The 17,017-nt window shown below is 39.5% G+C and overlaps 1 protein-coding gene across 1 annotated transcript in view; it reads left to right on the forward strand.

The window, feature by feature from the left end:
• Positions 1 to 16,878: 16,878 nt before the first annotated feature.
• GTF2B (general transcription factor IIB) overlaps positions 16,879 to 17,017 on the forward strand; it is a 31,069-nt gene continuing 30,930 nt past the window's right edge. Inside the window, exon 1 of the mRNA XM_019957143.2 lies at positions 16,879 to 17,008. Within this exon, the coding sequence (XP_019812702.1) occupies positions 16,992 to 17,008 (17 nt within the window). The 5' untranslated portion in view covers positions 16,879 to 16,991. The remainder of the gene's footprint in view (positions 17,009 to 17,017) is intronic.

The raw sequence follows: 17,017 nt of genomic DNA on the forward strand, positions 1-17,017 counted from the left end.
AACTCTACATGAACTACATTCAATGTCCCATTGAAAGAAGGGACAGAATGAAAAAGAGAGGAAACGGATGTGAAAATGCCTTAAGTGACTTAAAACTTTTCACTCCCCATTGCTCTTGACATAATTAGTCTTTTGTTGCTGTTGCTTTGCGATATTGTTTTGTTTTGTTGGTGTCTGGGGGTTTTAGAAGATCATTCTCTGATGCAAACTCTTGATTGAGGAAAGAATGGGTTCATTACTTAGTCAGGTAAGGGAATCACCCGTGGAGGTCATTTCTCCTCAGTTACTCAGACTCTCCTCATCAGGGCTTACAGTGCCCTGTATTTCCCTTTTCCTCCCCGAGTCTCATCTTTCTCATCTTTTCCTACTCAAATGTCCAGTCTTACAGAACTCATGTCAGTGTCTAGTGAGCCCTTTGTTCTCTGCCTTTTAGAAAATGTCATTTCCTAACGTTCAGGCATGGTTAATGTAGTCAGTCTATTGTGTACTTGTATTTGTGTACTTGTGTTAGTCACTCAGTCATGTCTGACTCTTTGTGACCCTGTGGACTGTAGCCCTCCAGGCTCCTTTTGCCATGGAATTCTCCAGACCAGAATACTGGAGTGGATAGCCATTCTCTTCTCCAGGGGATCGTCCCAACCAGAGATCAAACCCAGGTCTCCTGCATTGATGGTGTATTCTTCACCGTCTGAGCCACCTGGGAAGCCCTAAGATATCTACAAATTCCCAGTTATGTAAGAACTCATTTTGTGACATTATATCATTTAGTAATAAAAGATATGAACTTCACACAGTAAGCAATAGTGAATTTTTAAGGATTCTTTCTGGAAGATAAGTTTGCTTATCCAAAAGCCAATAATAATCTACTTTATCCTTTGTGTCTACTATTGAGGCTAAAAGCCAAAATATCCAATTCTTCAGCTTCCCTGGAACTAGTCAAAGTGCCTGGAAAGAGCTTCTCTTTGTGGAAAAAGAGACAAAGTTATCCTGAGGCTTTTTTGTCTTTCTTGTCCTCTTCATCCTTCTACCTTCTTCCTAACTTTCTAGAAGTAAGGTCTGGAGGTACAACAGCCATCTTGCATTCAGGCAGCAAATGGCATCATAGTGAAGGCCTACATAATAAGAATTATAGAGCAGAAACATAGAAGAGACAGACCCTGGAAGCAATCCAGAGTTACTATATCCCCAGAATTTGTAATGCATGAGACAAATGAACCCCTATTTTTTAATCCACCAGAATAGCATTTTTTTTTGTTATTTACAGATGAATGAATTTTACTACCTGAATGAATAAAATTACTACATGATATAGAACATATGATACACAGACCAAATTTTTCTTCTAGAATATAAATTGACCTGATGGAAAGGTCTGGAGGTAGTGAGAGAGAACAATCAGAAGGGTCTTACAGGAAGGAGATAGTGAGGGCCTGAAGGATTTTGTATGAGAGAAAGATATATCATCACAAATATTTGTCAAATTCATACAATTTTCCCTATCATTCTTATGATAAAAAGCAATTACATAACCACACAATTAACAAATATTTTAAATCAAAAATTGTTCCCAAATAAAACAAGTCTTGTTTCAGTTGGATAAACCTAGGTAAAACAAAAACCTCAACCACATCCCTGAGACATGAGAATTTCATTTTATTGCTGCTCTGAGAATACATCTAATTACTCAATCATGCCAATTAAATAGGAACTTCCACCTGCTGACAAACAGCTATCTTGGGATAGATCAGAATAAATTGTAGAAATAATTGGATTTTCTAATCAATATTAACTTTATCATATTATACAGCTGCTACTTTCTTTTATATTTAATACAGCATCTTTTTCTTATAACATGTAAAACTTGTCGTTTGTAGCAAAATCTCATGGTAAAAAAGATTAATAATTTTGTCCTTTTGTCAATGAGAGTGGTTATCCTTTTAAAAATCTACCCTTCTCATTATCCATTGGAAGTATAAACATCATATATTAGCTTAAAACTTAGATCTATAACTTCTAACACCATAACCTCATTTTCTATGTAAATTACTGAGACGACTTCTGTTTTTTCTTTTTTCGGCTGTGCTGCGTTACATGTGGGATCTTAGTTTCCTGACCAGGGATTGAACCCATACCCTTGGCAATGAAAGCACTAAGTCCTAACCACTTGACTGCCAGGGAATGTCCCCTGATGACTTATAACACTACTTTTATAATTATTCTTGAAGCACTCTGCTGACCAAAATATATATATATATATGGAAGAGTACTAAACTCATGAAAACCATTCAGTTTTCTGAAGTCTTTTTTTCTCTGAAACGCCCTGGTGAAATACTGGTCTGCCTGCTCTACCCTGGGAAGTGAACATTTCTGAAGGAAAGTCTGCACATGACACTTTGCTGGTGGAAGCCGTTCAACGCCACTCAGTCTCACTCAGAATATAAGCCCAAATCCTCACTCTGACCTTGGAGCCCTGTAAGACCTGACCCTGCTCTTCCCTAACCTCACCTCCTACCACTCCACCCTCCCCTCCGTGCACTCCTTGCTCATCCCTGAACACCGGGCCTACTCCTACTTGGGTCCTCTGTACCCAAGATTCCGTCTGCCTGCATACTTTTTGCCCAGTGTCCACTTGGCTTCTTCCAATCTTTACTCAAATGTCATCTCAGGAGAACTTCTCTGATCTCCATTTAAGATTATAAATCATGGCTCTTCTCATACCTTTTCCCTGCCTTATTTTTCTCCTTAGCATTTACTACTATTGAACTTAAAATGTTTCTCTCAATCTATTTATCATGTTTATCCCCTCCTAATTTACAGTCCATGAGGCCAAGAATTTTTATTTTTTTGTTCAAGGCTGTATCCGCAGCACCTAAAGCAGACTCCCACAAAAAGTATCACTGAATAAATGAGTATCTGCAATTGAAATTGGCTCTCAGAATACCACTGTTTGTTTGTTTGTTTTTTAATATTGATTTGTTTTTAACCTTGGGTCTTTCTTTGGCCCTTGTCTTTCATTTAATAATAGTTTTCTAAAGTGCCAAAGATTGTTCCTAAAACTGCAGATGTGATTAGCCAGGCTTCTGAATCACCTGTGCTGAAGTCCTCAGCTAATCAATTATGTAGGACTCTCTATCTGACCTCTGGAAGCCCAGTCTCAGAATACAGGACTCAAAGTTGCACTTGGTTCCTGGCTCCAAGACAATTAAATTGAATAGAGTAGTGTTCTGCAAGCATTTTTATGTCAGTGAGTACATATGTACATGTGCATATGCACACACATGTATGTGTACACACATATACATATACACACAAATTTGTGTACACACACACACGTATGCAAGTTTGGAATTACATCTGTCTTCCTTTGGCCTGGCAAATAAATATTTCTAATCAGGGCTTAGAAATAAAACCCTATATCCACCAGAGATGCTCGGAGGGCTCAAACAAACCTTGTTTTGAGCCACAGAGACCCAGAGACACCACAGAGACTGAGACAGAACTGTGTTTTACTGTCTCCTGCAAAGGTACAGGTCAGCAGTGGACTGCTGCAGTGGCAGGGGCTCTGGGTGCAGTAGACCTGGGTATGGCATAAGCCCTCTTGGAAGAGGTGGCCATTAAGCCCCACCAGAACTTACACAGGACTGGGGAAACAGACTCTTGGAGGGCACGAACAAAACCTTGTGTGCCCCAAGACTCAGGAGAAAAGAGCAGTGACCCCACAAAAGATTGACTCAAGCTTGCCCCTGAGTGTCCAGGAGTCTCAGGTGGAGGCATGGGCTGGCGATGGCCTGCTGCAGGGTTGGGGGCTCTGAGTGAAGCAGTGTATGCACAGGGCCTTTTGAAGGAGGTTGCCATTATCTTCATTAACTCCATCATAGTTTGGCCTCAGGTCAAACAACAGGGAGGGAACACAGCCCTCAACAGAGAATTGGATTAAAGATTTACTGAGCATGGCCATCAGTTCAGTTCAGTTGCTCAGTCCTGTCCAACTCTTTGCCACTCCATGGACTGCAGCATGCCAGGCCTCCTTGTCCATCATAAATCCTGGAGTTTACCAAACTCTTGTCCATTGAGTTGGTGATGCCATCCAACCATCTTATCCTCTGTTGTTTCATTCTCCTCCTGCCCTCAATCTTTCCCAGCATCAAGGTCTTTTCAATGAGTCAGCCCTTCACATTAGGTGGCCAAAGTATTGGAGTTTCAGCTTCAACATCAGTCCCTCCAGTGAACACCCAGCACTGACCTCCTTCAGGATGGAGTGGTTGGTTCTCCTTGCGGTCCAAGGGACTCTCAAGAATCTCCTCCAACACCACAGTTCAAAAGCATCAATTCTTCGGTGATCAGCTTTCTTTACAGTCCAACTCTCACATCCATATATGACTGCTGGAAAAACCATAGCCTTGACTAGATGGACCTTTGTTGAAAAAGTAATGTCTCTGTTTTTTAATATGCTGTCTAGGTTGGTCATAACTTTCCTTCCAAGGAGTAAGAGTCTTTTACTTTCATGGCTGCAATCACCATCTGCAGTGATTTGGGATCCACCAAAAATAAAGTCAGCCACTGTTTCTACTGTTTCCTCATCTATTTGCCATGAAGTGATGGGACCGCATGCCATGATCTTAGTTTTCTGAATGTTGGGTTTTTAGCCAACTTTTTCACTCTCTTTTCCCACTTTCATCAAGAGGCTTTTGAGTTCCTCTTCACTTTCTGCCATAAGGGTGGTGTCATCTGCATATCTGAGGTTATTGATATTTCTCCCCGCAATCTTGATTGCAGCTTGTGCTTCATCCAGCCCAGTGTTTCTCATGATGTAGTCTGCATAGAAGTTAAATAAGCAGGGTGACAATATACAGTACTCCTTTTCCTATTTGGAATAGATCTGTTGTTCCATGTCCAGTTCTAACTGTTGCTTCCTGACCTGCATACAGATTTCTCAAGAGGCAGGTCAGGTAAGAAATCAGAACAAGACCCAGTTTCCCCCTCAGTCAGTCTCTCCCATCAGGAAGTTTCCATAAGCCACTTATCCTTCTTCATCAGAAGGCAGACAGAATGAAAACCACCATCACAGAAAACTAACCCATCTGGTCACATTGACCACAGCCTTGGCTAACTCAATGAAACTATGAGCCATGCCATGTAGGGTCACCCAAGATGGACGTGTCATCGTACAGGGTTCTGACAAAATGTGGTCCACTAGAGAAAGAAATGGCAGCTGCTTCAGTATTCTTGCCTTGAGAACCCCATGAACAGTATGAAAAGGCAAAAAGATAGGACACTGAAAGATGAACTCCCCAGGTCGGTAGGTGCCCAATATGCTACTGGAGATCAGTGGAGAAATAACTCCAGAAAGAATGAAGAGACAGAGCCAAAACAAAAACAATACCCAATTGTGGATGTGACTGGTGACAGAAGAAAGTCTGATGCTGTAAAGAGCAATATTGCATAGGAACTGAAATGTCCATGAATCAAAAATTGGAAGTGGTCAAACAGGAGATGGCAAGAGTGAACATCGACATTTTAGGAATCAGCAAACTAAAATGGACTGGAATGGGTGAATTTAACTCAGATGACCATTATATCTACTACTGTAGGCAAGAGTCCCTTAGAAGAAATCGAGTAGCCATCATAGTCAACAAAACAATTTGAAATGCAATACTTGGATTCAATCTCAAAAACGACAGAATAATCTCTTTGTTTCCAAGGCAAACCATTCAATATCACAGTAATGCAAGTCTATGCCCCGACCAGTTATGCTGAAGAAGCTGAAGTTGAACAGTTCTATGAAGGCCTACAAGACCTTTTAGAACTAACACCCAAAAAGAATGTCCTTTTCATTATAGGGGACTGGAATGCAAAAGTAGGGAGTCAAGAGATACTTGGAATAACAGGTAAATTTGGCCTTGCAGAACAAAACAAAGCAGGTCAAAGGCTAACAGAGTTTTGACAAGAGAATGCACTGGTCATAGCAAATAACCTCTTCCAACAACACAAGAGAAGACTCTACAAATGGACATCACCAGATGGTCAATACCGAAATCACATTGATTATGTTCTTTGGAGCCAAAGATGGAGAAGCTCTACTACACAGTCAGCAAAAACAAGACTGAGAGCTGACTGTGGCTCAGATCATGAACTCCTTATTGCCAAATTCAGATTTAAATTGAAGAATGTAGCGAAAACCACTAGACCGTGCACATCTGACCTAAATCAAATCCCTTATGATTATAGAGCGCAAGTGAGAAATAGATTCAAGGGATTAGACCTGATAGACAGAGTGCCTGAAGAACTATAGACCCAGGTTTGTGACATTGTACAGGTGCAGTGATCAAGACCGTCCCCACGAAAAAGAAATGCAAAAAGAGAAAATGGTTGTCTGAGGAGGCCTTACAAAGAGCTGAGAAAAGATGCTAAAAGGAAAGGAGAAAAGGAAAGATATACCCATTTGAATGCAGAGTTCCAAAGAATAGCAAGGAGAGATAAGAAAGCCATCCTTAGTGATCAGTGCAAAGAAATAGAGGAAAACAATAGAAAGACTGGAGATCTCTTCGAGAAAATTAGAGCTACCAAGGGAACACTTCATGCAAAGATAGGCATAATAAAGGACAGAAATGATATGGACCTAATAGAATCAGAAGATATTAACAAGAAGTGGCAAGAATACACAGAACTATACAAAAAACATCATCATGACCCAGATAACCACAATGGTGTGGTCACTCACCTAGAGCCAGACATCCTGGAATGTGAAGTCAAGTGGGCCTTAGAAAGCATCACTGTGAACAAAGCTAGTGGAGGTGATGAAATTCCAGTTGAGCTATTTCAAATCCTAAAAGAGGATGCTGTGAAAGTGCTGCACTCATTATGGCAGCAAATTTGGAAAACTCAGCAGTGGCCACAAGACTGGAAAAAGTCAGTTTTCATTCCAATCCTGAAGAAAGTCAATGCCAGAGAATGTTCAAACTACCGCACAATTTCACTGTCTAATGCTAGCAAAATAATGCTCAAAATTCTCCAAGCCAGGCTTCAACAGTATGTTAATGATGAACTTCCAGATGTTCAAGCTGGATTTAGAAAAGGCAAAGGATCCAGAGATCAAATTGCCAACATCTGATGGATCACTTAAAAGCAAAAGAGTTCCAGAAAAACATCTATTTCTGTTTTTCTGACTATGCCAAAACCTTTGACTGTGTGGATCATTCAAACTGTGGAAAATTCTTCCAGAGATGGGAATACCAGACCACCTGACCTGCCTCCTGAGAAATCTGTATGAAGGTCAAGAAGCAACAGTTAGACTGGACATAGAACAACAGACTGGTTCTAAATTGGAAAAGGAGTATGTCAAGGCTGTATATTGTCACCCTGCTTATTTAACTTATATGCAGAGTACATCATGAGAAATGCCAGGCTGGATGAAGCATAAACTGGAATCAAGATTTCCTAGAAAACTATCAATAACCTCAGATATGCAGATGATACCACCCTTATGGCATAAAGCAGAGAACTAAAGATCCTCTTGATGAAAGTGAAAGAGGAGAATGAAAAGGTGGCTTGAAACTCAACATTCAGAAAATTAAGATCATGGCATCCGGCCCCATCACTCCATGGCAAATAGATGGGGAAACAGTGGACACAGTGGCTGACTTTATTTTTTGGGGCTCCAAAATCACTGCAGATGGTGACTGCAGCCATGAAATTAAAAGATGCTTGCACCCTGGAAGAAAAGTTATGACCAACCTAGACAGCATATTAAAAAGCAGAGACATTACTTTACCAACAAAGGTCCGTCTAGTCAAAGCTATGGTTTTTCCAGTGGTCATGTATGGATGTGAGAGTTGAACTATAAAGAAAGCTGAGCGCTGAAGAATTGATGCTTTTGAACGGTGGTGTTGGAGAAGATTCTTGAGAGTCCCTTGGACTGCAAGGAGATCCAACCAGTCCATCCTAAAGGAAATCAGTTCTGAATACGCATTGGAAGGACTGATGCTAAAGCTGAACCTCCAATACTTTAGCCACCAGATGTGAAGAACTGACTCATTTGAAAAGACCTTGATGCTAGGAAAGATTGAAGGCAAGAGGAGAAGCAGCCAACAGAGGATGAGATGGTTGGATGGCATCACCGACTTGATGGACATGAGTTTGAGGAAGCTCCGGGAGTTGGTGTTGGATGGGCAAGCCTGGTGTGCTGCAGTCCATCAGGTTGCAAAGAATCGGACATGACTGAGCAACTTAACTGAACTGAAATAAATTAGGGCTTGGTTCTCAGTCTGAAATGATGCTGATAATGCTGTCTCATCTCCTTCTGAACATAGGGAAATGGACACTTGAAATGGTGGAGGAGGGCAATTCCACAGTATCTATCAAAATATTGTAAAACATGTCCTTTGATACCCTGATTCTGTTGTTAGGTATTTACACTTTGAACATGCAAACTGTCACTCACAGTTATGAACAAGGATGTTCATGACAGCATTACCATAATATCACAAAACTGGAAATAACTAATTCCTCCATTATTGGCAAAATTGTTAGGTTATGAGATCTAGTAAGAATGCAGTTCATCTCTATTACTTGAAAAAAATGAAGAGACTATTTGTGCAAATGTGACCTGTTTGTGCAAAAAAAATAAAAATATATTAATAGATGATTATGCCCAGGCAGGATATGTATGCCTTTTACATGAATTTAAATTATGCAAATTAGTTATTGGACCATATCAAAATAGTAATAAAATCTTTCTTATGCTCAGATTTAGTTTTAATTTCCTCAAATAAAATATTTGAAAAAATACATAATTTCAAGACTGTCAGGCCGTTGCTTATACAATTTCAACATAGCAATATGAGTTGAGCTGTAAATAGTGACATCTTTTGGCCCAGATGCTGAGGTGAAAGGAGCTTGGGAAGTCAGAGGAACTGAATGACTGCCAGTGTGATGTCACATCCCCATGCATAGCATTTTGTTCAGGAAATAGGAATAGCTGTATACAGTGCTCAACAAATGATCTTAAGAAATTACGTATCTCTCTCTCTCTATTTCATAATCAATTAAGTGGAAAAGTATATTGCCATATTAATAGATCCAAATCCTTTTGAGTAAAAGAAATAATCTATCACAGAGTATGTAGCTGTCTGAAAGCAAGTTTTAACTAAATTCTCATTAACTCAAAGTGTAGCTTGTATCATTTTACTCTGGAACAATTTTATGAAAATTGGAAAGACTCAAGCAAGTTTAGTTATTTTAGATGTAGAAAGTTGTGACCATTTAGTTTAGTGGGAAATTCTTAGGATCTCTATTGTAAAATCAAACCACCAACCTCGGGTTTGTAGGGGATTTTTTTAAAAAAACATTAACTTCCACATAACAGAAAAGAACTCAGAGAGACATAGCCAACCCCTCACTCACAAAGTAGACAACAACATCAGACTACAGTCAGAATTTAACCTAACTGAAAAAGTAAAGATGATAGTCCAAAGACATATTAGAAGTGAGCATTTTGATGAGAATTCTACAAAATTAGCCTTACGTGTTGAAATACTGGGTGGGAACAGATGAATTCAATTAAGTGACAGGGGCTTCCTATGCAGCTTTTTATACTGCATCTGGATATAAAAGCCATAAAGTCATTTAGACTGTAGAAGATCGCTAACCCTTTGTCAGTTTTGCGGTTTTAATAGAAAAACTACAATCATGTTAACTTTCATTTTTTTTTAACTTGAAAGAACCCATCCCAATAAAAGTATTTTAAATAACTGATAGTGTACCGAACACCACATCTATTAAGCTATATATGGAAATTACTTACCATACTGTCATTTAAAATACTCATTAAGAGTGGGCACCTTGTTGGGACTTCCCTACTGGTTTGGTAGGTAAGGCTCCTCACTCCTTGTGCAGGGGATGTGGATTGGACCCCTGATCAGGGGACTAAAATCCCACATGCTGTGCAGAGCAGCCAAAAAAAAATGAATAAAATAAAGGAAAAAATAGTGGGCACACTGTTAATACTCAGATAATAATGATACTAGTAGTGATAACATGGACTTTTTTGATGTCTGAACATGAGAAACTGAGTAGAGACTACCCATTTTGGCTAAGATTAGTGGCAAGACAGGGGGTGAAAAATGCTTTATTTCACAAGTGTGGGGTGGGTCCTTTCATCTCATTAATGCAAAAGAGCAAAATCTTAGGTAGTAGGAAAGATCAGAAAATAGAATGAGCAGGTAATATACAATTCTATAGATAAGAGAAAGTACTGGGGGGGTTGGAGAGGAAAAGCTAGCCATAATGGGAAAACTCTTTGTAAAACTTCACTAATTTGGTTTAATTATTGTGAATAATAATAGTCAGAATACTGATATTATGATATTTTAAAATCTATTCTTTCATTCAATCAACCAATAGCTCACTTAAACCACAGTTATTGGATGTCTTCTCTATGTGAAAGATTAGTCACAAAGGTCCAAACAATAAATTAGGATACCTCACCTCTCAGTGAGCTCACCACCATTTATTTTCAAGCACCTGTAGAAACAGAATCAACCCTGGTAAAGCGTTGCTTAGAAAAGGGTCTCGGCACATGCCTTGGTTTTGCTGCCTAAATTGCACTGAGATTTTATTATTCTCCTGTTTCAAAGGTAAATGTTGCTTCTGTTTTATAATGTTACAACAAAAATTGCAATTTTCCTATTTTTATCATTTATCTTGCTAAAATTATAAATAACACCGCGATGGACATCTTCATGAATATAGTATCTCATATTTTAGATTATTTCCTTACTCCAGATCTCAGAAGTGAGATTACTGGCTCAAGAGGCTTTTACATGTAAATCATTTTGGAGTATCACTGAGTTGCTTTCTAAAGGAGTTGTATCAATTTATAATACTGTGAGCAATGAGTGGCCATTAGGAGAAACAGTAATGAGAGCAATTTTATATTCTTATCACATAGTTATACTTTATAATTAATAAACTCAATTTAATACACAAATAATAAAAGATTATTTGAAAATAGGCATTTTATACAATAAGGTTTTTAACATGCGATTTTCATGGAAACAGTAATGTTAAAATTCTGTCTTTAAAAAGTATCAAGTAATGGATCACATGAATGTATTTCATGTTCTCATTTTCTCCCAACAATTCATTACACAAAAACCACTGTAGGACTTTAAAGCCAAATCTTATTTACATTAAATAAATGACTTAAGAAACATTTTTAGAAAATTATAGTCTCATATATCATTCAATATCCCCATTTTTTTAAATTATAAAATGAGAATGTTGTTATTTTTGAAAAAAATATTGACTTCAAGACATATAATAAAATGACATTAAATAGTGTAGCATAACTTTTGAAGTCATATACTTATTGTCAAATGACATCTTTTTGGAAAAAATATTGATATTAAAAGTCACAGGCTACTAGTGTGAACCCTTTAGAGTTATTTTGTTTTGTTCTGTTTTGTTTTAGCAGAGTAATTTAGAAGTTTAAAAGAAACTACTGCCCACTGAACACTGAATTAAAAAGTGAGTTAATTTCTGCACTCTTCTTCCTTGATTCTGTAGGGAGAAAATGACAATATTTTCTACTTATAGAATATTAATGTTTTAAGCCTATATTCTCCATCCTAACTAACACTTGAAGAAGCTGCTGCCTTTTCTCAGTAGAAAAATAGATTTATTCTTAAATGGACAACAAGCTGCAAGTACAGGAGAATCAAAGCTTTCAAAGAAACCAACAAACAAATGGAAAGGTTAAATTCAGGATCACGTATGCAAGTACATTTAGCAATGGGATATTGGCCAGGCAGGGACTAAGCACATGAGCCAAGCACGTTTCAGTTTAGGTAGTAATGAACTGACAAACACAAGGGTCCCTAGGCAGACAGCTGGCTAGAATATTTTGGAGTACAGCTGCCCCACAAAATCAAGCCCATACAATAGCTGCAGGTACACTGCTTGTTAAACTCATTTCCTGATCTTAAAATCTGTAAGCTGAATTTCTGTATATTGAGTTTCTAATAGGACTCTGGAGCCAAATTGCTGGGCTCCAAATCCGAGCTCTTCTATTCACAAGCTGTGTGACTTCAGGCTAGTTACTTAACCATTCTGTGCCTTAATTTATCCATGCATAAAGTGGGGACAATAATAGTATCCAACTTATAAAGTTGTTGGAAAGATTAAATAAGTTAATATTTAATATATGCAAAGCCTTAAAATAGTACCTGGCACATAGTAAGTGCTATATGAGTGCTTACTAATACTATTAATATCATGATTATTAATGTTTATTACTACTTCTACCTGAATTTAAATAAAACTTTATGCCTTTATTAAAGAATCAAAAGGATAATGAATGCTTCTACAGATGTAACCTGTATTTCCTGGGGCACAGTGATTTGGGCTTAAAAATATAGTCCTGCAGTAACAGTTACATAGTAGGCCTGCAGAGAAGTAGGACAATTTTGGTGTCAGTCATTCCTGGCTTTGAATTCTATCATCAGCACGAACTTATTTGTGTAACCCTGGGCAATGTACCTATTCAACCTAAGATTTTAAAAGGAGACTAATAATTGTTGCCTGACAAGATAACTAAGAACTAGATAAGATGATGAATGTGAGGTGCCTCACAGATGGCCCAATGCAGAAGCAGCTCAGGGTTACTTTCAAGAACTTACCTAGGTTTTGCAGTTCCATGTGGGGCCTTCCCTTTCCCTCTCTGGCCCCCTGCCACCTTCAGCAGGGCTTTACCTTTCTGCCCAGTGTAGCCAAACCAGCAAGAAGCAGGCCCAGGACCATTACCACCTGGAAACTTAGTGAGCAAAAATATCATTGGCAATTTTGTAAGTGTTATTATGCTCTATCCCCTTCTGGATCAGAGCCTTGTTGTGGCAAAGGGGCTTGCATAACTCAATGTAGCTATGAGCCACACCATGCAGGGCCACCCAAGATAGATGGGTCATAGTGGAGAGTTCTGACAAAATGTGGCCCATTGGAGGAGGGAATGGCAGACCATTCCAGAATTCTTACCACGAGAATCCCATGAAATCATGGGGTCACAGAGAGTCGGACACGGCTTAGTGACTGAACAACAACAACAACAATTTAGCTGTATAAAAAGGTTTAAAAGTCCACGTTTTTTAAAAATGTAGAGTAATGTATGCACCAAGATGATATATGGGATTTGTTTTTTAAAATACTCTAGCAAAAGGAGAAAACATGGAAGAAAAGGATACATAAAACAAATGTGGAAAATTCATGATAACCATGATAACGTTAATTGGGATGATAGGTATATGAGGATTATAGTATTTTCTCTAATTTTTAGTGTGTTTGAAAATCTTCATACATAATAAAACATTTTAAAAATTAAAATACGAACTCCTCACATTTCTAGAAGTAATACATATGGCCATTCAGCCACCAGGCAAGCAAGGTTTGTCTAATGTTCCAGGCATTTTATCTCATTTCCAAAAGAATCCTAGTCAGAGCCAGTCATACATTTCAGTGAATCCTCAGTTATTCCTAGTCCAGCGGAATATGTCACATGATATATTTCAAATATTCCATAATTTCCAGTTAAATATTTGTCAAATCTTGCTTAAGTTAGGAATTTGTCACCTTTGCAATATCATCATATAGACACTTTTATAACAGACACTTACATATAAATGCTTCCAAAAGAGGCCATAAGATAAATCTAATGAACCTCCATAACATTAAACCAAGAAGAAGAAGCTGGACATAAAAGACCACATTTACTATGATTCCAGCTACATGGAAAGTACAGAAAAGGCGAATCTATAGAGTCAGACCATAAAAAAAGCTGAGCGCTGAAGAAGTAATGCTTTTGAACTGTGGTGTTTGGAGAAGATTCTTGAGAGTCCCTTGGACTGCAAGAAGATCCAACCAGTCAATCCTAAAGGAAATGAGTCTTGAATGTTCATTGAAAGGACTGCTGCTGAAGCTGAAGCTCTAATACTTTGGCCACCTGATGCAAAGAGCCGACTCATTGGAAAAGACGCTGATGCTAGGAAAGACTGAGGGCAAGAGGAAAAGGGGTGACAGAGGATGAGATGGATGGCATCATTGACTCAATGGACATGAATTTGAGCAAACTCAGGGAGACAGTGAAGGACAGGGAAGTCTGGCATGCTGCAATGCATGGGCTTGCAAAGAGTCGGATACAACTTAGCCACTGAACAGCAACAACATAGAGACAGAACGTAGATGAGTGATTCTTAGTCTTGGAAATGGAGTGGGCATTAACTGTACATGGTCATGAGTGATCTTATTGGAATGACAGAAATGTGCTAAAACTCGATTGTGGGGATGGTTGCACAACTCCGTAAAATTACTAAAAATCACTGATTTCTTAACAGGTAAATCCTGTGGTGTGGAAATTGAAACTGAAACCTCCTCTGAGGTTTCAATTTCTTTGATGGTTTCTTCCTTCCACAAACATTACTGAATGCCTACTATAAACAATTAGGTCCTTATCTTGATTCTCAAGGGGTGCCCAGTTCCCTTCCTTCTCCTCTCTCTCTTCTTCTCCCAAGCCAAAATGCTCCACTATGAAAACTTTCTGCTGGATTAGGATGCAGCACCCCCAATCTCTTTCTGGGGTTTTACTTGGCACAGCTCAAAAAAATTGGTCTTTTGAAACTTTGCCAGATATTGAGGGAGAAATCCCCCACAAAAGCACAATCAAGTTTTTAAATTACAGTATTAGGGCACAGAAGACACCCCCCAACACATACACACACAAAATGCTCTCCCAACTCCATCTGGATTTTAGTGCCTAAATTTTGGCCTCTTGTTCTTTCTAAGGAAACGAGTTTGTCCCACCTTGCAAGAAAACAATGAGGGCTCAGTGGCATTTAAGTCCCATTCTCAAAGAACAAAGCAGCCACTATATTCTAAGTTCTCCTCCCCATAGAAGCCCCGGGGCACCTTTTTTTTCTTCCAATTCCCTCCGGGTCAAGGGTGATTTGTTTTCAGCAAAGTAGTGATAGTGTTGCTGTTATTTTTATTACTATTCTGACATTAGTTTGGCTAATTAATAAACCTAGAGACCTTTTGCAGTATCTAACCAGTTTTGCTAAGTTCTCTATATTTCAGCTATGCCGCATTTGCAAAGATCATGAAAACAACAGTCAGGGTAGGACCCACATCTCCCTGCCTCACAGGTACAGTGATCTCATATGGTTTTTGTTTCATCTCCTGCCAATTCTAAAAGGGTACACAAGGCAGATATACTATTACCGCTTACCCCAAAGTGCAAAGGACGTGCCTAAGAAGCTTGCTAGCTGATGATAGAGCCTGAATTGACACTTGTTGGAGCTGATCTAAGTGAATTTCTCTTTTTTCTAAATACCTTGGTGGAATCGCCCCTTTGCCAAGTAAGAATTGTGGTCAAACTGGAGTAGCTGACTCCAGGCTGGGGGAGGGGTATTTAGCCTTCGGGGATGCGGGCTTTGCCCACATCCGCTGGATCATGGAAAAAGCAAGAGAGTTCCAGAAAAACATCTGTTTCTGCTTTATTGACTATGCCAAAGCCTTTGACTGTCTGGATCACAATAAACTGTGGAAAATTCTTCAAGAGACAGGAATACCAGACCACCTGACCTGCTTCTTGAGAAACCTGTATGCAGGTCAGGAAGCAACAGTTAGTACTGGACATGGAACAACAGACTGGTTCCAAATAGGAAAAGGAGTATGTCAAGTCTATATATTGTCACCCTGCTTATTTAACTTCTATACAGAGTACATCACGAGAAACGCTGGGCTGCGGGAAGCACAAGCTGCAATCAAGATTGCGGGGAGAAATATCAATAACCTCAGATATGCAGATGACGCCACCCTTATGGCAGAAAGTGAGGAAGAACTATAGAGCCTCTTCACAAAAGTGAAAGAGAGTGAAAAAGTTGGCTTAAAGCTCAACATTCAGAAAACTAAGATCATGGCATGTGGTCCCATCACTTCATGACAAATAGATGGGGAAACAGTGGACACAGTGGCTGACTTTATTTTTCTGGGCTCCAAAATCACTGCAGATGGTGATTGCAGCCATGAAATTAAAAGACACTTGCCTTGAAAGGAAAGTTATGACCAACCTAGACAACATATTAAAAAGCAGAGACATTACTTTGTCAACGAAGATCCGTCTAGTCAAGGCTATAGTTTTTCCAGTGGTCATGTATGGATTTGAGAGTTGGACTATAAAGAATCTGGCTGAGCGCCGAAGAATTGATGCCTTTGAACTGTGGTGTTGGAGAAGACTCTTGAGAGTCCCTGGGACTGCAAGGAGATCCAACCAGTCCATCCTAAAGGAGATCAGTCCTGGGTGTTCATTGGTGAGACTGATATTGAAGCTGAAACTCCAGTACTTTGGTCATGCAAAGAACTGACTCATTTGAAAAGATCCTGATGCTGGGAAAGATTGAGGGCAGGAGGAGAAGGGGGCGACAGAAGATGAGATGGTTGGATGGCATCACTGACTCGATGGACATGGGTTTGGGTGGACTCCGGGAATTGGTGATGGACAGGGAGGCCTGGCGTGCTGCGGTTCATGGGGTCGCAAAGAGTCGGACACAACTGAGCGACTGAACTGAACTGAACTGAACTGATGGGGGCTTTGCCCCCTCCACGAAGCTCAGTATTTTGTGTTGTAACTCAGTCAAGTTGAGGGTATCTCTGGTGCAGCACGTTTGCAGGGTGCCCTTGGGAATTTTTCCGGGTGATTTCCTATATTTGCCCAGCCACATAGAAAATGACCGAAAGTGAATAGGGAAATAACAAAACGCAAAGCACGGGGCGTACCCGAGCTCACTGTTCTTGGCTCTTCTCCGGACCCGTAGCCACGCCCTATTACGACTGCGTGGGCGACTCGCCTATAAAAGCCAGTCTCGCTGCGTTTCGTCGCCACTGTCTCTTCCTGTCTGAGGTTGCGTCTGTCGTTGTTTGTAGCTGGAGCCGCAGTGGCCGTGAAGATGGCGTCTACCAGCCGGTTAGTACG

Source organism: Bos indicus, chromosome 3 (genome assembly GCF_029378745.1).
Source record: "Bos indicus isolate NIAB-ARS_2022 breed Sahiwal x Tharparkar chromosome 3, NIAB-ARS_B.indTharparkar_mat_pri_1.0, whole genome shotgun sequence".
Taxonomy (NCBI): Eukaryota; Metazoa; Chordata; class Mammalia; order Artiodactyla; family Bovidae; genus Bos; species Bos indicus.